We start from the raw sequence: 20,783 nt of genomic DNA, 5'->3' as shown, positions 1-20,783 counted from the left end.
CAAACATTATCGGCGGTCCCAGCTGCGGGATGCAATCAAATGGGTATATATTATTAAATGAGCTAGTCTCTCTTTGCGAACCGAGACAGGGCTGGTCCCAGATCTGCTTCCCTCTCCTTTTGCTGTTTCTCTCGTTCTTGTAATCGTTGTTCCTTCCATATCTCATCAACCTTGAGTCTCTTTTCGTCGATAACGTTCTTTGCCCGCTGTTTCCTGAGATATCTCCGAAGCGTGCTATTCTTTCCACGTGCCTTCTTCCTTATCTCCGTTTCAATGTCCACCGGCTTGGCATCAAGATCCCTTTCGGCCTGTCGTTGCTCCTCAGAGCGCAAGTCGAGGTTTCCAATGAATGTGGGGTCCAGAGCAATCATTTCTGGCGATAATTTGTTGAGAAGCGATCGAACCTCAGTATTCTGTCTGTCCTTGACTGTTTCGAAGGGATTGACTTCCATGACATCCATATTAGGCTCTCCTGCTCCAGGAACAATGATAGAACTATGACATGGTCAATAATCAGTCAATATGGTAAGAATACTTATTGGTGACATACCTAAATCCTTCATCATGACCAATACCCAGGACATCTTCTAATGGACACCACCTCACTCTCTCGACTCTGCGACCCTCACCTCCCCATGTTAGGTATGGACTCTGCACCTTAGTTTGCTCGGCTGCGTGTTTTGTGAAGAGACCATTCCAAAGTGTGGTATGCGTTCCATGTCCTACGGCGACAACATTTCGATCTGATATAGCAACAGAAGAAGCTGGCTGCCTTGTAAAGTACTCGTTTACTACGCGGAACTGACGTATATCCCAGACAGCCATCTTGGAGTCCTGGCCAGTGGATACCATATATCGTCCCTCTGTTTTAGTAAGCATATGTTATTGAACAAGCTGCGAGTAACCAGAAGACATACCTCGATCGATAGACATAGCGCGAGCAGGTCCTTTATGGGCTAATAACTTAACAAGTGGTCCATTTGAAGAGGAACAGCTAGGACTCCAGAGTTGGATTTGACCATTATTATGTCCAGTGAAACAGACCGCATTGTATGGGTTTTGCGCCAAAGAAGCCGGAGGCCCCAATTTAGTAGCAATCTCGCTCACCAGCTGACCTGTTGAAACGTCCTGGTATTTAAGGTGACCACTGATTCCCTGTATCGAGTGAGCAAAAGTGAGCATCAAACCTCGCTCATATGACTTACAAGCGTGGCAAGGAGGAAATGATACTATTAGATACGTTAGCAACTGCCAGGTCATCATATACTTAGTACTAATATAGTGGGCTTGACTTACAGGCAAGAATTCAAGATGTGAGACTTCGCGATGCTGGTTTAGGCAGTGCAACTCAACACCTTGACCATCATATATATAGACGTTTTTCTTTTGGGCTACTGCCATATACTGAACGAAAGCGTATTAGTATCAGGTGAAAGGATAGTCGCACCATCGACAGTTCACTGAGTTATCAATATCGCATAGGCCAATCCAGCAGCCCATGGAACTCAAACTACTCAACGAACTGACGGTAGAGCACACGCCGAAGGATGCTTACCTGATTTGTATGTAACCAGCGAACATCCCGGACTACTTCATTAACTTGGAACTCGCAATTCAGTTTTCCTTGCCGCCAGTCCATGGAGGCAACTGTTTCCGGCCTGTCAGCATTCCGTTATAAACCCGTCGTTTGAAGATGCGCGTACTGTGTCCCTTCCTCCCACCTAACAATAGATCACGGCCATTCCTACTGTAGTCAAACACGTAAGGGCCGAGCTCGTTGAGGGTCAAGTCGAATCGCTTCTGTGCTGTCGCAATGGACACGCTTTCTTGTATCTCTTCCTGTGTGACCTTATATGTGCGTTCTAACTCGGTTTCCGGTTCGAGATAACCTGATGTTCCCTCTAGCAAGATCTCGGCATCTTTCGCCTTGAGGGTGGCTTCTTTGTATTTGGATTCGAGGGCTTGCAAATTCCTGCGCAGTTTCTTGTCTTTTATATTTCTTGTGTTGACTCTTCTGCCCCTGCCATAATCTCTCTGTGCCTCCTTCTCCCGTCGACGTTTTTCTCGTTCATGTTTGGGTACGAGACTCGTCCTGGCTTGGTCAACGACGCGAGCGCCGTTGTCAGTCTCCATAGCAGCGGATCGCGTGTTGGTGGCGTTGATTGAGCCGAGGGTACGAATAGCAGTTTCAAATTTTCCGCAAAAAAAGATGCAATTGTCGTCGCGGTATATCCAGCTCGGTATAATTGACAAGGCGGCGCAAATGCTGAAGTCAACAAGAAGCTAGAGGCATTCCCGGTCATCTAGAAATTTTAGTGGAGACACAGTGATAACAGATTCCATGCCCCACCGCGATAAGCTGTCAGTAGGCGAGTAGGTACCAATGTACCACTCGTTAGGAACTTTTTGCTGGTACTTTTAGTACGCAGATCGCATCGCCCACACAAAAAAACTATGCCCCTCTATCTCTAATCGATACCCATAGCGGACATTAGACCCCTCCAACATTTTTATGTGCCAATATCTGTAACATATGATTTGCAAAATATCATTCTGAATCATTGTCGCCGGTGACTCACGAAGGATTTGGGAAGCGGAAACCCAGCCAATAATACACATTATATGAAATTTACTCTTCAATCTGGCTTCGCTACCCTTTCGATTTAAAGCGGGTGGCGACGGCAAGATGCCTTCGGCCACACACTCCCACCGGCCAACCACTAAAGTTGTGCATAAGGCCTTCAAATCGAAGAAGGCTACGAAAGGCGCCCTTCGCGATCAATCCAAAGGTAATAATATCGAGCATGGCGTCTTAGATAGTCTAATAGTCTAAGACAACGTTAATATTGTATCCTGGAGGCTAACCAAGTCTTGCGTCACAGGCAAGGTACCTAACGAAAGGCGAAAGACTCCCCACCAACAAGTCATGTCCAAAATCGATCGACGAAACCAGGCCAAGCAGCGCCAACTTACCAAGCATAAAGAGCACCAGAAGGAGGCTTCTATATTCATGGGTCGAGATGGCGCCCCAAGAATTGTTGCTGTTGTCCCTCTATGTGCCGATGGCGATGCCCTCGCCGCTATCCAAAACCTCAATGGTAGTCTAGATATCGAGTGTGATGTCTCCACCTCCACATTTCGCGTCCCGGTCGACCGCTTCAAACAAAAATTACAATATGTGCCAGTCAAGAGAGACCTCTCGGTCTGTATGGATGCTGCTCGAGTCGCCGACTTCATTGTCTTTATATTGTCTGCTGAGACCGAAGTTGACTCCTTGGGAGAGCTAATCATTCGAAGCATCGAAAACCAGGGTATGTCGACATTGTACACCGTGGTCCAGAACCTCGATAAGGTCGAGCCCGCAAAAGCCAGGCCCGATGTCGTCAAATCGTTAGCCTCCTTCATGACACATTTCCATCCTGGCCAGGACAAAGTCTACAGTCTTGACTCCAGGCAAGAATGCTCTAACCTGATGAGGTCCCTTTGCAGCACAATGCCGAAGGGAGTTAACTGGAGAGACCAACGATCATGGATGCTTGTAGACAGCGTACGGTGGGCATCCGCTGAAGGAGAGTCTACTGTACTCACAGGTGTCGTCCGTGGAAAGGGGCTGAAAGCTGACCGATTAGTGCACGTGGGCGAATGGGGCACTTTTCAAATAGAAAAGATCACAGCAGCTCCTATATCGAATAGAAAACGAAAAGACGAGGGTATGGCTGTGGACGACGCGGAAGAAGAAAAGTTACTGGAGACGCCAGATGAAGATCTGGATGATCTAGCCGAGTTAGCTCCTGAAGAAGCTGTCATGAACGATATTGACGATGGATATGATATGGAATCCAAAGCCCCGACAGCTCAAAAGGGTGTTTTACTCGATGACCATCATTATTTCTCGGAAGAAGAGCCTGAGAGATATGAGGTGCCTAAAAAATTACCTAAGGGAACATCCGCTTACCAAGCAAAGTGGATTTTAGATGACGCCTCAGACTCTGGATCAGAGTTTGACGAAGAAATGCAAGACATGCAGGATGAAACGGTCCCAGCCAGGCCAGAAGATGGTGTGGAAGGTCTCGCTGGCCGTGAACCTACTGAGGCGGCCATGTCTGAGTATCCTCAATCTGAGGCTTTTGTGGAGCCAAATGAGGACGAGGATGCGCAGCAACTCTCTGCGTACCGGGATCGCAAACGCGACGAAGTAGAAGAAGACAAAGAATTTCCTGATGAGATTGAATTACATCCACATGTGCTCGCCCGCGAAAGGCTAGCCAAATACAGAGGTCTCAAGAGTCTGAGAACAAGTCCTTGGAATAAGGAGGAAGATCTACCATATCAGCCTGAAGATTGGGCTAGACTTTTACAAATTCAGGACTATCAATCTTCGAGAAACCGAGCGCTTCGCGAAGCTTTGATTGGCGGTGTTGCTCCTGGAACCCGAGTCAATGTTTATCTTAAGGGTGTGCCTGCAACCGTACAGGAGACCTATAACCCCTCGCACCCAGTTACTCTCTTCAGTCTCCTCAGGCATGAGAACAAGAAGACAGTAGTGAACTTTGACATTGCGCACAAAGATGACTACGAAAAATCAATCAAGGCGAAAGAAGAACTCATTGTGCAGTGTGGTCCTCGGAGATTCGTCATCAACCCTCTATTCTCCAACAGTGGAAGCACCGAAAATGATGTTCACAAATACAGCCGTTTTCTTCACCCAGGAGATGCTGCAATTGCGACTTTCATGGGTCCCGTCACTTGGGGCTCTGTCCCTACGCTGTTCTTCAAGCGGCTGACTCCAAAGTATAGCGATGGCCCAGCAGCTCTCCCTCTCCAGCTAGTTGCCACAGGCACCTCTCGTGCGCCATCCACCTCCCGGGTGGTTGCTAAGCGTGCAATCTTGACTGGTCACCCTTACCATATGCACAAGAAGGTCTGTACTATCAGATGGATGTTTTTCAACAAGGAAGATGTCGAATGGTTTAAAGCTCTCCCACTTTGGACAAGAAGGGGTAGGAGTGGTTATATCAAGGAGACGCTAGGTACTCACGGTTACTTCAAGGCTAACTTTGACGGCAAAATCAACCCTCAAGATTCAATTGGTGTCAGTCTATACAAGCGTATGTGGCCACGGAGTGCCACACCGTTCACTGGACCTTTATTAGAAGGGGGTGAGGCTGTTGGACAAAGTGATGCGATGGATGAAGATGTCCAATAGAGGTTTACATGATCTGGCGTTCCGGGTATATAGTTTTGATGAGTTATGAATGGTCACATGGCAAACAGCCAACAATTTCAAGTTTACTTTTTGCATATGAATATCAAATTCTTTACACTTAGTTATTTACAAGTGATTGTTCTAGCCCAGCGTCTCTAAACCCTCGGTCGGCCTCGGGCCCCCTCTACTCCTGCTTACCTCTTCCGCACCACACGCCTTCCAAGCACTCAGTATCAAATTCACAATATGATCCACCCCGACATCTTTCTTCACCTGCGCGAAGACCGTCGGCCCGCCCTCGCGCATCTTCCGCGCATCACGCTCCATAACACCCAAATCAGCGCCCACGGCCTCAGCCAGATCCGTCTTATTCACGACCAACAGATCACTCTGCGTAATCCCCGGCCCTCCCTTCCGCGGCACCTTATCGCCGCCGCTGACGTCGATGACGTAGATGATGAAATCCGCTAACTCGCGGCTGTAATTCGCCGCGAGATTGTCGCCGCCCGACTCGATCAGGAGCAAGTCCGGCGCGAACTGCGCGTGCAAATCTTCCAATGCCGCGAGGTTCGCCGATATGTCCTCGCGCACGGCGGCGTGCGGGCACCCGCCTGTCTCGATGGCGCGGATCCGCGGCGCTGGCAGAGCCGCGTGCCGCGTGAGGAATTCGGCGTCCTCGCGCGTGAAGATGTCGTTTGTTACGGCGGCCAGACCGTATTTGCTGCGGAGGGCGAGACAGAGGGCGAGCATTAGGGCTGTTTTGCCGGAGCCGACGGGGCTGGGGGTGGGTTAGCTTTTGTTTTTTGTTTCTTGCTTCATGATGAGATATAGGATAGTATGTTGAGGATAGGTTGTGAATAGATCTGTGTAGTGTATCTGTGGATATGTATGTTTTTACAAAACATGTATAAGATATACATATAGTGTCTATGCAAGAGTGTATATCTTGATTCCAATGTGTAGAAGCACAGGGGTATCCATGCCTTTATGCCAGCTCGCTATACGTGCTCAGGCATATGGAGAAGGAACATGAATAAACGAACGAATCGCGTCAAGTCACTTACCCTCCGATGCCGATGGTGAAGGCCCGCTCATTCCAGTCCCGGCCCTCGACTATGGGCATCTCCCGGCCGAGGAAGCTGCCGGGCCCGTCGAGGATCTCATGAGAGTGGCCGTGCTCGGCGGCCGAGATGCCCTCGTGGGAATGGGAGTGGCTCACGCCGTCATGAGAATGCGACATCTTGTGTATGCGTAGTGAATTGTGTGTGTAACTGGAGCTGTGGTATTGTTAAGCGAGTTTACTTGTGACTAAGGATTACGTTGATTCAATTGATTGAATCTTGTGATGAGGGGCAAACTTTCTGACTGACTTTCAATGCGGGGCTGTCACTTTCACCCCACCTCAGCTCAATCGAAACTGAGGAGAACATACTTCGTAGATAGTATATTCTATATAGGTATTCATGTTTCTTTTATGGTCATGACATATGGCAAAGAGGTTCATGATTCTATCTACTTCGTTAATTTCCAATGATCAGTAGGATTTTAAGCGTAAGCAATTGTTTAGATGCCTTTTCATATCAAGTTCTGGGGGCTCAGTAAATTTCCCCATCATTTAAATTTGTTCGGGGTACCTAGCTGTGTGCCCTTTTACTGTCTGCGAGCTCACACTAATGTATCTTACCTGTTTTGACGGGTGACTACCTATCGTACAAAACTTTCTTTTCTCTTCTTAAGAATACATAACTCGTTATGATCACTTGGAGAAGTAACGTGGTTACCTAGGCTAGTTATATATATACTGATATTTCCAGATCAATGATAATCAATGAAAGACCTCGGCTGACAGTCTCGATTGGTCTAGTGGTTAGGATACCTGCTTGTCATAGACAGTTCGCAGGTGGCCGGGGTTCGATTCCCCGATCGAGAGCATTGGTTTCTTTTTCATTTTTGCAAATCTCTACCAATTGTCGCTTTTTCCTGCCTCTTTTCGGAGCAAATTAGTTTGTTTAGTTAGGTATTTGGTATTTAAACCCCTCGTTTAATGGATTGTATTCATTTTCACCTTGTTTTATCTATTTAGTATCTTACTCTTGCTCTTGTTCGTGTAGGTTCCATCTGCCAAGCCTCGCATACCTTCCTTACTCGCTGTGGTTTTTCAGATAAGGCCAATATTACACCAATAGTCCCGTATCAATCGATGCTGAGCCGCCAATATTCATACCGATGTAGATATGTTGGGTAGTAGGTAGCAGTGCTTCAAGTGGGCAGGTAACGTCCAGCCCGATACGATTCGCCATCCTAGATCCATTGCCCAGAGGCCAACGATGTCTCATGGGATTTGTATATTCTCGATGACCATGCGATGAGCCTTGCTACATGATCGCGGGCCATGACTGAGGTTAGCAACTTCGGTAACATGCATTTCAATTGAGCCCCGCGCTTAGATGGCGGATATCTTTTGTACCTAGATCGGCCGGTTCCCGAAGTGAGGCTGGAGGTGCTCTCAATATCGTTATCACCGGGTAAGCAGCGCATTATCAGCCAGTTCGTCTTATTCCCAGCTTTGGCCGCTTTATGATAAGCACTCGGATGGCTTCCAGCCTTCCGGTGAGCGGCATGGCTTTTTGTTGCTTGTGTGGAGGCGTTGACAGTATGTTTTTTGGTCGCCGACAACACATGTAGAGGCCTGAACACTAATGTGCCACTGACAACGTGGGCAAGCGTCTCATTATGATCTGTGCTTCAACGAAGACTAGGTACGCTGGTATTTCAGTATCGTTTCAGTATCGTTTCTTATTTTATATGTTCTATCCGCACTTCTTTGTAATTAGGTCGCAGTCTGTAGTCGTGGAGAAAACCACCAGCCTAGCCATACATCTATCGTAAAAGCACCACGCAGGGCAGGGTAGGTGCATACTGTACAATTTGTATCACTATTAAAAGTTTGGCCCGGGACGATACTGCCTGAACGAATAGCTGCGCCATGGCTAGCTATCTGTATCTAGTCCGTGCCACCAAGCAAGTTTCATTCAACACAAATAGACGCGATAGTAACTAACAGGAGATGATATCGCGTACCTCGAGACAAGCTGTTCTCTCATTCGTGCGCAACAGCTAGCAGCTAATATAAGAAAAAGCAGTGTCTGATCCAGACCATCTTCAACAATACAATCAGCCTGGGATGTTCGCCTATCTTGGTAGCCCCGATTACAATATGGGCTACGTATCCTTACCATGAAGTTACAATGATGACACCACCGAGGCGAGATGTTGAAAGATATGCTCTTGGCTGCAGCCAGAGGTTGCCAGTATATTGCCCGCTTCAGGCGTACGCGAATACAGGGTTCACATCCCAACGAGTCTGCAACGAGCAAATCTAGGTTCCTGACGTCGGGATTGAATCCGGATCAGAAGCCGGACCATTCTTTCTCCCTTGCTTTGATCTCCCGTGCGCCCTGGGAACATCCATGGAAACATCCGCCGCTATCTGCGATTAACCCTGTTATGGCGCGGCAGAGATCGAAGGAATCGTACGTTTTGCACCACTTGGCCGATTCTAGTGTCTGCCGGGAATTGTACGCATAGACGCCTGGCGACACAACCACTGGGCACGAAGGTCCAGTGAGAGCGAGAATGGCCCAGAGCCTTATTACGGCCCCTGCTTGTGCAGCAGATGTGGCTTACTTGGTGTTCTGTACTTCTACCTAAGCGACCGACTGATGATGACACACGCAGGAGCCTCTGCTGCAGCAAAGCGTGCAGTAGCAATTTGTTGTAATCTATTGTTGCTGATAAGCGTAGGAGAGACCATGCCCATCGAAGCATGCTGTCTTCGCTTAGCCAGTAATCCAAATCTCAGCATCTCTCGGTGGCTCTTCGTCGACCATACTCATGTATGCTCATAGTCGCGTCTAAGGTTGAATCCACAGACCCACGCGAAGGCGGTTAACCTCGCTGGAAATCCAGGTATAGGCGATTTGCGGAATAATAGTACCATAGTGTAGGTACCTTTGGTGGCATGTCGCATAGTTCACGAGAAAGTTTCGTTATGTAGTATCGAAGAGTAATAATAATACGAAGGGGCCTTGACCAAGATTGACTCTGCCTCCCTAATGCTGCCAAGCGCCTATTCACTATCTTGGACCTCTCAGCATGCTGGTATGTGTTCAGGTCATTTATCAACGACAAACCAACGCACAGATCTAGTGTAATAAAAAAATGAATACCCTAGACGTTGGAGCGACATGCCGCCTTGCAGTCGGATGTGATACTGTATATGTAGGTATGCATACTACTATACTCATCATGAAATTGTGCCGAGCTCCCGGTTTTGCCTCATGGCAGCGAGATGCATACTTATGTAGTACGGTAGACAGCCACTGAACAGTAGTAAGTGGCAAAACATCTACCCTAGGTATTTTCTTCACGAGGGTCACGATGTTTTTCCAGTGACATATAAAGAGACATAATTAACCCAATAAGCTGGGTATGGTGGAATAGTGTACTTAAGTAGACAAATATCTAACCTATTGTACGGTAGTGTCGTAAAGTGAAGCTATTCTGAAGCTAGTGTAGGTACCAGCTATACTACATATGGTAAGTATATAGTATCTAAGCTCTACACTACGCTTCATTAAGCCTTCCTACTCAACGGGGCGGAATTGAGAAAAAAATTACGGAATACTATGGCTGTGCCTATTGCATATTCATACGTACTAGTAGAAGTATACTTAAGTAGTATACTTGCTTCATGTAGGCACAAATAGTCTGAAGATGGAGGGCAGCCATCAGATCACAGCATCCCCGATGTCAATATGACATACCAACGTGAGATGCCAGGGGTAGAGGGGACGGGGGAGAAAAGCAAGCGAACCAGTCACGAACATTCTTGATCTCTTTCGATAGGACCCAGGCCCTTAGCTAGATATTTCAGAGTCGCACAACACAAGCAAACTGGCGACACAACATGAAGAAGTGTGGGAGAAAAGAGGCGTTTTGCTAGGGTTCGCTAATAGGGATGAGAGTAAACTGTTTACATAGCACGGGCAGACACGGGGTTACTGCAGGCTTGATTCGCCGGCCCCCTTCCTAAACACCATGTGAATTACATACTAAGTAAGGTACAGATGTACAACATGAGGAGAGACTAGAGAGGAAGAGAAGTACCAGGAAAAAAAAATTCTTGTTGGTGCCCTTGACGCTATTTCCCCCTGGGGAAATGCCACATGCCGCCACTATGCAGTCAGCCACCAGCAAGACAAAAACAGGAACAGGAACCCTGCAGCTCCGCTACACAAGATGCACCTGTCAGTAGAACACGGACTTTTCACAGCATCATGTATACTGCCTATTGGGTGTAATTACTACGTAGGTGTAATTGGGTGCTGCTGTACATGATAAAGTCCCCACCTTGCAGCACCTAGCTCAACATGCTACATCCGATACCAAACGTTAATGTTTGTAGGTCGAGGATATGTAGCAACGTTGGTAGAGTTTTCTTGGCCAGCTCATGGACAGGAATAAACCCTCTGCCTATATGTAAGCTGTTGGGTTCAGGGTCAAAGAGTTCCAGATATGAGACGATCGTCGAGTTCAGCAACCTCAACCCACAATCGACGCCACTTCGTCACTACATATGTAAGTATGTTGGAGGGAACGGGCGAGTAGGTAACTTACCGAACCTCTGAGAATCTACGGGTGCTTAATAGTTTCTTCGCGTTCGCCCTAGTACACATAAGCATCAAAAGGTATCACGAGATGGAGGTAGAAGAATAGCAGCAATGACTAAAAAACGGTAAAATGATGGTGTCTGTACTAGTGTAGTGCTTGGTAGTGCACACGCTACTGCATCTTCGCAGTGTGTCTCATCACCCAGGGATAAGGTGGCCGGGACAGATATTCTGCGCCGTTTACCCACAGCATTCCAGCCAGTGTCGTATGGTGTAGCTTATGTAGGTATAGACTTAATAGAGCTAGGTACACTAAATTTGTCGAGCATCGCGTGTAGTTTCAACTCTCGGAAAGACTCGTAACATAACGCGAAGCAAGGAGACCCAAGACTCGCTCACCTTGGGTGAATTCGTCTAAGTAACTGTGGTGTAAATCGCAAGGGACAAGGAAAGCAACGGCTCCCTCCCTGCTCGACATACATAAATATACAATACCTACGACGTAGGACAGATACAGAGCTTTATGTATATTTCCTTCCTCTGTCTTGACCGACTCCGCAACACAAGACAATACCCGCTGCCGATCTTGATCCAGGAGGGAGTAGCGCAGCGTTGGTTCGGACCCCCCCCTCGAAAAAGAGAAAAGAAGCCAGAGACCCTGGCTCGAACTTCCGCATATCGTTTAGCCGAATCGCTAGTGACCAGTGGAGAGAAGCAGGGGGGTCTGCAGCAAAGACCCTGTGAGCCGAGTCTAGCCAATAACTCGCTTCGCTAGCAACGGCGTCTTTCTCGTCAGTGTCAAGTGACCACTGTCCTCCTTTGGTTTACTGCGGCCAAGTGAACGCTTGTCTCGCAAATACGACTTGTATCTTTTTGTTCCCTGTTTTCCCGTCTTTTCCTGCCAAAGTAAGTATTTAAAGAGGCACTTGTGCATACATCACCAGGTATGCTGGGAACAGGGAACGGGCAAGCTAGATTGTCCTGTAAGCTGTCACAGGGTTAATAGACGGAACAAGCTTGGCCTGAATAAGAACCCGCTACGAGAACTCTGAGTGATTGAGGTTATGAAGAGCCTGAATCCCTTCCACCGCAGCAGTCTCGAATTTTAACCCGGCTGTAATTAATGTCTTTTCCCTAGAGGCCCCGGCTCGCGTCTGTAATACCCTGCTCGGCCCGCTTGTTTGTTAGATACCCGTTCTCTACCGTTTACACAAGTATAAGACGATCCCATCCTTGTAGTACCCAGCGGCTGTTCTCGAACATCAGAACATTGGGGCTTCCCACTCCTTCATATTCTCGCCCGCGCCTATCGTCAAGCCCCCTTTCGAGGCAGAAGTGCGTTACAGCCACTCGATCTTGGCCCTCGGCTGAACATATTCGTCGAGGCTTGAGCTTGATACTGTGTTGTCTGGACGGCGCTCGTGCAGCAACAGCGACAAGAAGGAGTCGCGGCAGACGTGCCGGTCTGAGACCAGCCAGCTGTGACGTGACATGGGATATCTGCATACCGTTACTCCAACTACGTGCAGCAGATACACTCGGACCAGACCAGTCAAGAGAGGAAAAGGCGACGAAATTCCCACAACCCATACAACCTTGACCACGGCCCTGGCTTGCGAATAACCCCCAAACTCCACCATTGCTATTAACCACTTTCCATTGCCTGCCGTCTTATAACAGTTAGCTGAGGGAACACCATCAGCCCTTGAGGTTCCGCCTTGATAATACACTTTTTGGTCTTGGAATTTCATCCGTGATAGTATGACAATGACCATGGCATACTCGAATGAGATATCAGTGGCATTACCGCCGTCGATGAGAGGCGTAGTAGGAGGAGTACCCAGGATCGACATGACAAAACAGCAACTTAGAAAACCACAACGGCACCACCCAAAGTCGCAGCCTTTCGACCCAGAGGACTTGCGCCGGCGGCTGTACGTGGTGATCGCCGAGCGGGAAGCACAAAGCGAAAAGCGTCAACGACAAAGGGTTGACGCCATGCCCGCAAAATGGGCGCAGGTAGAAAGGGAACGGGATACACAGCAGCTGTACATCGAGCACCTAGCAGCAACGACAGCAACGACATGGATGCCAGAGGTGACGGCGCCACCTCGACGGCCAAGCACAACGGTGCCTAAGTCCAGACTTCAACAGCCATCTGCCCAGGACAAATTACGTCAGAGGAATTCCATGATTGCCGCACCATCAGAACTATCTGATAATCCTACCGACACCACTGAGTGTCCGAAATACCGCCATATCCCAGAACAAGCGGCCGCACAGTTCAGCCGCACGACAACCTCAGGAGGCATGCAGGGTGAGAAGTCCACCGTCCACAGCCTTTCGCGCGCCGCGCTCCGGTTATACGTAGAGGGGACATCCTCAGCAGACCGGTCAGCCATCGACTCGAGCATCACGCCAGGCTTCCAGCGGAAGATCCTCCAGCGGGCGCAGAGCCAGCGCGACCGACAGTACGGGCGGAACCAGTTCCAGGAGTCGCGGATGGACGAGGCCATGCCGTGGCGGCGGTCGAGCAAGTCCGGCGCCAGCGACAAGGGGAAGATAGAAGAAGAGAGCAAGGGCAACATATCGGCGCTCGCGGACCTGCACTTACACGCGTTCCCGAACCAAGGCGACGCCCTCGCCGATAATAGCAATAATAATAATAATGGATCGCATTCGTCGGAGGAGACCCTCGTGGACGCGGCGACGGCCAACGAGCACCGCGTCGACTGGACGCAGAGCGACGAGATGCTGCCGTCCGAGAAGAAGGGGGTCAAGTTCCTCCGGAAGACGACGTCGATACTCACGCTGAAGGGAAAGCTGGGACATCTGAGGAGGAATAGCAACGGGGAGAATAATGCCAAGGAAGGTGTGGATAATGGCGAGTCTGGCAATAAACTTCGTATTGTGACGATACAAGAGGCTTGTGATGAACAAGCTGAGGCCGATGCTGATGATGGGTCGACGCCTATGAGCCCTCATTCGGGCACGAGTAGTAGTCGGTCTGGAAGGCCTGGGATCTGGGCACGGTTGAAACGGGGTTAGATGTCGTGTGTCTGATGTGTATGATTTCATGATTAGATAGATGAATGGTTGAATACACCGGCCGGTGGACAGAGAACAAGCGGGAGAAAGAATAATGATAATGCTCTGTTATCCCACTCGCTCCGCCTTTGCGTTGTGAACGTTGTGGACTCTATTCGCTTACTTTACTTGCTTTCGGTGATGACATCGGTCTATACTTAATGTTAGCTTCGCTGCTGATTAAGTATTCACTCGTTCCTTACCGGATGCGTGGACGTCGTCCTATATCAACATGCCGCTGAATAAGCCCGTGATACGGTTGGACTGCAGCCATCTGCAACCATTTCAGTAGCGATACGCTGACAGCGTCAGAGCTTATCCGTCTGTTCCTCTGTTCCGTTCATCCATAAGCTGGCAGTCTTTGCAGACGCGTTGGTGTAACGACATTGGTATCGTTCATAACATGACATGTAACAGCCGGATAGCTCGTCGTGGCCTGTCGTGCTGCAGTTAACGACCGCCCTGCTTCCGGCCTTTGTGCGGCTGTCCAACACAGTCGGGTATCATATCGTCTTGAGACACTTGTTGCGCTTTCGGCAAGTTACGCTGCAAATCCAAGGTTTTTGCATATACGCATGACATCTCATCGCATTCATAAACACTGCGGCAAATATCTCGCGGTCAGCGCCCGTTAGGATGAACATGAATGCGCATATGGCAGATATCTCACCCAGCTAGGACATAGTGATGTGACGAAATTCTCATGTCCTTTTTTTCTTGTGAATCGCATATTATTTATTTTCCACGAAGTCGTAGTTAGGTGAGCCTGCATAGTTCGGTTGCCACCCAGTGGGTGAGCCAAGCGACTAGTTATATAATCATTCATATGTGTTTGCTCAAAGTTGAAAAGTTGAAAAGTGTAGGTCGATGCACCAAACCGGTTCATACATACACACACACGCACCATATTTTGAATTCCGGGCTTGTATCGTGATATGATCTCGACAATGAGCTGTCCATCTAAGCGTGTATTGGAAGATATTTCGCTCACTTGCGTCTAGTTAACAATCCATTCTAGGATGAACGTGAAGTCGTCAGTTAGAGCTGAAAAGGCCCTATTAACCATATTAGCTAATCGACTAGTCCGTACCAAGCAGACGTCGAAGTGCGTAAAAGGATTATGTCCAAGAAGGTAGTGTGTAAAATGCAGACAATCTATCCGGTCTGTCCTCAGAGACATAGAAAACCGACAAGGCTGTGAACACGTCAAGCAATCTCTAATAAACCCCGATGACGACGCCATTGCATAATCGTGGCCGGGAATAAGCTCAGCTCAGGCGTAACAAGGCGTGTCAGCTTAAACCAGCCAAAAGTAATAAGAGGCGCTATAATAAGACATTCAATGTGTTACTGCCATTGACAACAACAATATCAACAAAAAAAAAAAAGTAATATTCTCTAGACTCGAATACATTGTCAATCGAGTCTAAACAGTAAGAATAAATAAAATTCAAAATCAGAAAAATAAACGGCAATGAGCAAGACCGTTACTTCAAACGCTCTTTTCCAGCGTGTCTCAGATAAGACTTTCCGAGGCAGGCAGCGGTTGCGATAATAGAACAAAACGTGGCGTCCAATGAGGATATGTCAAGCGCATCTGCAGCAGCGACGAGGGAAGGCGGTGATCCCAAGATAAGAGTTCCGTGAAACCGTGTGATATGTCACAAGTTTTCCCGTCTACGTATCTACCATCACGCGATAAGGTGAATGAATCTCATGATCCTCGTCGCGTATTCAGAGGGAGGGAAATTAGGTATGTTAATTTACGGTGAGCATGTATGCAATAGAGCTAGGTAGAATATTCACAGCTAGAGCAGTCAATGAATGTGTGTATGTATATGTATTTTAGCCGTAAAGCCACCTCCACTGCCACTTGCAATATCACGAGCCGAGGCTTGCGATTGTTGTGCCTGCTATCGAGAGATAGGTTCAGAGAGTTAGTGTTGTTTAAGTGAGACATCTGCTGTTAGGACTTGAACGGCTGAGAACTAGCTGCTGATAAAGTAAGGGATGGTGCGAACCTAGGTTTTAACAGGTTTCTCGAAGTCACAATGTAATGATAAAAATACTTTAGAGTATAGCACGGTTTATAATACAGGTTATTCTCCTCCTCCCTTCATCTTCCTGTATGTCCATGGCCTATACTTTACATATTGTCCAGTACACATCTGTTGTACGTATGACAAGGTCGTTCAGAGTACATCACAGATATCAGAAGTAGTGGGAATCAAAGTAAGACCTAATGCCGGGGAACCGTGTAACTAACCACCCATGTGAGAACTCGTAGGCTGGGCGTCAACAAACGGGCAGCCATTCCGAAAGGAAACACGTCCTGTGACATGACGCCGAGTGGCAACTTATTCACCACTAATGCGTCGCCGAGGCTGATGACTGAAATCCGCTCATGCAATACACATGACTAGGGTCAGATTCCCCATCAATGTCTCAACAGTGACCGGTGGCGAAGATTGTGGTCAACTTATGCGTAGTGGGTGTGAGCTAACTGGATGAATATTGGGGTCTGATTGGCTATATCAGTCATAGTAGCTTAAAGCAAACTTAAGGCAGGACATGACGTACACAGCCTGAATAGATCATTACAAGAAATCTCTGTTTCTTGTATAGTGATATTATCTTTAGCAGTAGGAAACCCGCCAGACGACTGGCACGCCCGAGCTAACAACCGTGGGGTGTAAGTAGAAGAAATGCCTCAGGATTTCTCCTCTCGTAACAGCTTATTGATTATCTCAACGTCCTCTGCTCTGCGCTTCCGCATTTGGTCATCGTGGGCTTGTAACCTTGTCTTGAAAATGGACACTATATCGCTGAACTCTCGGAGGGCGTCTCTAACGTCCCCTGGAGATGCTTTGATAGACTGTACGAGGTGAACAGCGTTGTTCATCCCCACTTCCTGGGTCCACGGTTGCTTCGCCTTACGAGCAATGTTACCGCCGTGGCTAGGCTTAGGAGGGTCCGTGGCTGTGGCAATGTCCCAGAGATATAACTCTAGGTCCGGATACCGCTGGAGCAGCGCCTTGTACTCTGGCGAGTCGGCAATTTCGGATATTTTGGCAGGTTTTTGTTCTTCTGAAGGGGCAGCTTGCGCCACTCTAGCTACATCACTGCTTTCCGTGGGGTTTGGCTTCTCTTCAATAGCTGGGTGGTTATCACGGTGCTCACGAGAGCAGGTTAGGGAACAGCTGTTTTCATCCGTCAACATAGCTCACTTATAAGGCGATTTCGACTTTATACTAACGTATACGTGCTACATCGAGGGCACTTGTATTTGCCTTCGACTGTATCGCAAATGATACATAAGGGACGTGTGACAGCCATGATCTTACAAGGATCGCCGAAACAGAAGATGTGATTTGCAAGCCACCCGAACAACCAGGAACAAACTAGCAAGATCTGGCCCAACAATCAAGGAACTATTCCTAGTTAGAGTTCAAAAGACGATCGTTTGGCTGAGACGGTAAGGTTGCCATACCTGAACGAGTTCCATTAGCCAGAGGCCGACTGTTCAACTTTGTAGGCTACCAAGGGACGTTCCTGTTCAAGCACTGAAGGGAACGCTAGAAGATGGGATGGTATATAACAATCTGAAGCTCAAATGAGTCATTATATACCCTGAAGCTTATCCAAGTAGGTTAGCATATCAGAACAGTAAGTGGGAGAGTGAAAGCTGTGTGTAGGAAAGAAAGGGGCCAAGACAAGCAAAGGACGTGTTTAATATCATCTGGGAAACCTTGTGAGGCAGAATTGCACTGGTTGAAGACCACACACTCTGCCACTTGACTGTCGTGAAGTACCTAGGTATCTTCTCACATCGGTGCAGAGCCACATGAGACCAACCAATCAAGAAGTTTTGAGCAAGGTGACTGATTGTTGGTAGTGCACTTAGAGATGAAGGGAGAGGGAAATGGTACTTTGGAGAGAAGGAACTTTGCGTCGAAACTTCCAGCGTCTTGTAGCGGTAGAGAGGAAATAGCCAGTAATAGTTAGAGTTCGTTACAAGGTGCTAAGACTCACCTTTACTGTGTTTTGCCGGATGGCGATATACTCCAGGTGAGCGTCGACGATTTTATCTCGTTGCCAAGATGCTGTTGAAGAGGCATGTACAATAATACTTCGTAGGGTAGGCTACCTAGGTGGTCCGTGGATACCGACGACCCTGAGGATCATTTCTTCGGTTTTGTGGAGAAGTCAGGCTTGGGGTCTCTGGGCGGTATGAAATCTTCCATAGTTCGCTGTACAACCTCGCGGTTGCTTGCTATTTAAGCCGTGAATGAATGCATTCATGCTATGAAGGTTCTTCATCATGATCAGTGCCTCTACCTGCATACGTATGTACATATATGTAGATGCCAATGGCAGACAGATATATTTTGTAGATAGGTAGGTACATTGAACCCTCGGCATCTGAGCGACGAAGTGGATTTGGTCCCCAGTTGCTAGCAGCTGGTCGGCGCTCGGTATGAGCAAAACGCCATTGCCGATTCGTTCATCTCATGCTCTTTTTTCCCTGCGATTTCGTGCGTCATCGCCACTGCCACTGCGACTGCTTTATAATCGCACTCGCCCGGCTTATCTTATCAATCCTCGGGAACGAATAATAGATCTCGAGAACATCGAGTACAGCCAACAGTAATTGATTAGAGGTAATAAATGACACCTAACTCGACCTAGAGCTTGATTCTATCTACTATTCTCCTCTTGTGCACCTTTTGCTTATTGAATGCTGAGGGGCCTATGGCCACTACCAATTAATATGCCTCCCGCAAAACTCCTTCGGCCTGCGTCCGGCCTGCTCTCGGCCGCCATCCGACGAAGTCATCCTGAGCGATGCAGTCGGCTTTGCGAAGCCGCAGCGTCACGGAGCGCACATACAAGCGCACGTTCTCTGGGTCGCATAGCGCGGTTGCGACCGACGACTACTCCGTCGCCCTTCGCCTCATCCCCTGCTCCGTCTTCGATGCCCCGCGGCGCCCGCAGCATCTTCATCCAGACTGACACCACACCCAACCCCGACGCGCTCAAGTTCCTACCGAATCACCCCGTGATACCTCCCGAGCTCGGCGTTCCCTTCATCGAGTACCTGAATGCGCGAAGCACGATCGCCCCGCCGCACCCCTCGCCGTTAGCCGCACAGCTCATGAACACGGACGGCGTGACCTCGGTGTTTTACGGCGCCGACTTCATCACCGTCACAAAGGCGCCAGACGCCAACTGGGCACACATCAAGCCCGAGATCTTCAGTCTCATCATCGAGGCCGTCTCCTCGGGCCAACAGCTGGTCACTGCGAAAGAAGGCACAACCTCGGCATCGGAGGATGGAAAAGATGGACAAGAGGTCGCCGAGCGCGATAGTTTAGCTTACGACGAGAACGACGATGAAGTCGTCGGCATGATCAAAGAACTCCTCGAGACCCGCATACGCCCCGCCATCCAGGAAGATGGTGGTGATATTGAGTTTCGTGGGTTTCAGGACGGTTACGTCATGTTGAAGCTTCGGGGCGCGTGCCGAACTTGCGACTCGAGCACCGTCACGTTACAGAATGGCATTGAGGGAATGTTGATGCACTATGTAGGTTTCTCACCATCTCACATCCCCTCCTTCGCTAAACCCCAGTCATCACCTCTTTTATTCAAACCGTGTGATACACTCGGTACAATTGGAGGCTTCCGTCTTGATCTAGTCCGCGCAGGCTTGACGGACTTCCTATGATTTTATCTCATTTTCATGATTTCATGGACAGCTGCTGATGGGAAATTCTGTAGATTGAGGAGGTCAAGGGTGTACAGCAAGTAATGGACCCGGAAGAGGAGATATCCATCAAAGAATTTGCAAAGTTTGAGGAGAAACTGCGCGAACAGAAGGGGCCTGATGCAGCTCCAACAACACCAGGGAAGGGAACCCTGGATTCAGTTCCGGGATAGCCGGCAGTCTTAGGTGATCAATACTGTATAAATTTGATATAATACCTTCTCAATTTGTCTAGCCAGGTATGCCTTTACCTTGTGCCCTCAGTGACTAGGAACGGGAAGCATACTTCCTAAAGCTTGGCAATCTTAGTTAGTTAGGATTAAGGTTGAACAATCAGTTCATCGCTGCCATTTGCAAAGTTGCTTTAGTCGTGGGCGGGGTTGTTTTCTTTAGTTGTTAGAGTACCGACCTTGCCCCGCGGTGGTAGTCGAGGGTATAACGCTCTCGATATCTTTCATGCGACTGGATCAAAAATGCTTGGCGAAGCAAGGAGGCCGGAGATCTCGACCTTTGTTCTCCCAATTCGCCTGTCGGCCGTGGCCTGACCAAAACATGAATGGTCCAGTCTAGTCTCCGGCACCATGCAGTAGTCTCTGTGATTGGGCCCCGCGTCGACCGGTCTGTCTGATTCGATGGCGCGCGCAGGATGGGTAGAGTATGGGGGTGGTAGGCAACGGCGCTGCTCGAGGAAACTCAAGAGACCAAGGTAGCATGACAAGCGTACCGGTGTGGTCATGGTGAGCAACAGGGTGCGCTTGGTTCTGGCTTGGTGTGGTTAATGGTCACATGGGTTACCTGCAGCTCGAAGCTTTCTACATCTTGACGCCCCAATAGGCCAGCGCCCTCCCGCTCCCCGCAAAAAGATACAACCCGTACGTCAAGCTGCATTGGTTCGTGTCTTTCGTGATGTTTGTCGTTCATTCTGTCTGCTTTATTGAATCCTCTACTGTACGAAGTAGTTCTTCTCCTTAATCCCTCAAGACTAGCTAGGGGCGATTGTATTTAAGTGTCGATAGCGTGTGTTGGTTCCCTCAGAATTCACACAAGGTGC

General features: G+C 48.6%; 6 protein-coding genes and 1 non-coding gene across 7 annotated transcripts; 4 read left to right on the top strand and 3 right to left on the bottom strand.

The window, feature by feature from the left end:
• Positions 1-9: 9 nt before the first annotated feature.
• On the bottom strand, positions 10-2,289 carry F5B22DRAFT_612538 (WD40-repeat-containing domain protein). Its single transcript, XM_047975349.1, has 7 exons — positions 1,704-2,289; positions 1,556-1,647; positions 1,297-1,404; positions 1,206-1,229; positions 918-1,155; positions 551-863; positions 10-495 (listed from the first exon to the last, which is right to left on the bottom strand). Exons 1-7 carry the CDS (start codon positions 2,131-2,133, stop codon positions 63-65), a joined length of 1,638 nt encoding a protein of 545 aa, XP_047829460.1. The 5' UTR covers positions 2,134-2,289; the 3' UTR covers positions 10-62.
• Positions 2,290-2,436: 147 nt separating this feature from the next.
• On the top strand, positions 2,437-5,307 carry F5B22DRAFT_612536 (uncharacterized protein). Its single transcript, XM_047975348.1, has 2 exons — positions 2,437-2,789; positions 2,883-5,307. The coding sequence occupies exons 1-2, from the start codon at positions 2,687-2,689 to the stop codon at positions 5,204-5,206; spliced, it is 2,427 nt and encodes an 808-aa protein (XP_047829459.1). The 5' UTR covers positions 2,437-2,686; the 3' UTR covers positions 5,207-5,307.
• Positions 5,294-6,715, bottom strand: F5B22DRAFT_612534 (urease accessory protein UreG). The gene is made up of 2 exons (XM_047975347.1): positions 6,271-6,715; positions 5,294-5,984 (listed from the first exon to the last, which is right to left on the bottom strand). Exons 1-2 carry the CDS (start codon positions 6,444-6,446, stop codon positions 5,348-5,350), a joined length of 813 nt encoding a protein of 270 aa, XP_047829458.1. The 5' UTR covers positions 6,447-6,715; the 3' UTR covers positions 5,294-5,347.
• A 340-nt stretch (positions 6,716-7,055) lies between these two features.
• On the top strand, positions 7,056-7,136 carry F5B22DRAFT_t125. Its single transcript has one exon. It is a non-coding gene; the product is annotated as a tRNA-Asp (tRNA).
• Positions 7,137-12,651: 5,515 nt separating this feature from the next.
• F5B22DRAFT_647982 (uncharacterized protein) lies at positions 12,652-13,926 on the top strand (the record flags this gene model as incomplete). Its single annotated transcript, XM_047978962.1, has 1 exon — positions 12,652-13,926. The coding sequence occupies one exon, from the start codon at positions 12,652-12,654 to the stop codon at positions 13,924-13,926; it is 1,275 nt and encodes a 424-aa protein (XP_047829457.1).
• Positions 13,927-15,985: 2,059 nt separating this feature from the next.
• On the bottom strand, positions 15,986-17,567 carry F5B22DRAFT_276477 (uncharacterized protein). The gene is made up of 3 exons (XM_047970252.1): positions 17,456-17,567; positions 17,222-17,396; positions 15,986-17,165 (listed from the first exon to the last, which is right to left on the bottom strand). Exons 2-3 carry the CDS (start codon positions 17,299-17,301, stop codon positions 16,676-16,678), a joined length of 570 nt encoding a protein of 189 aa, XP_047829456.1. The 5' UTR covers positions 17,302-17,396; positions 17,456-17,567; the 3' UTR covers positions 15,986-16,675.
• Positions 17,568-18,519: 952 nt separating this feature from the next.
• On the top strand, positions 18,520-20,046 carry F5B22DRAFT_276615 (scaffold protein Nfu/NifU N terminal-domain-containing protein). The gene is made up of 3 exons (XM_047970253.1): positions 18,520-18,626; positions 18,712-19,552; positions 19,747-20,046. The coding sequence occupies exons 2-3, from the start codon at positions 18,737-18,739 to the stop codon at positions 19,903-19,905; spliced, it is 975 nt and encodes a 324-aa protein (XP_047829455.1). The 5' UTR covers positions 18,520-18,626; positions 18,712-18,736; the 3' UTR covers positions 19,906-20,046.
• Positions 20,047-20,783: the final 737 nt, after the last annotated feature.

This window comes from Xylaria bambusicola (assembly GCF_022495145.1).
Source record: "Xylaria bambusicola strain CBS 139988 unplaced genomic scaffold F5B22scaffold_30, whole genome shotgun sequence".
In the NCBI taxonomy this organism is placed as follows: domain Eukaryota; kingdom Fungi; phylum Ascomycota; class Sordariomycetes; order Xylariales; family Xylariaceae; genus Xylaria; species Xylaria bambusicola.
The sequence above is the reverse complement of the archived record's forward strand: the minus strand, read 5'-3'. Positions and strand labels throughout refer to the sequence as shown.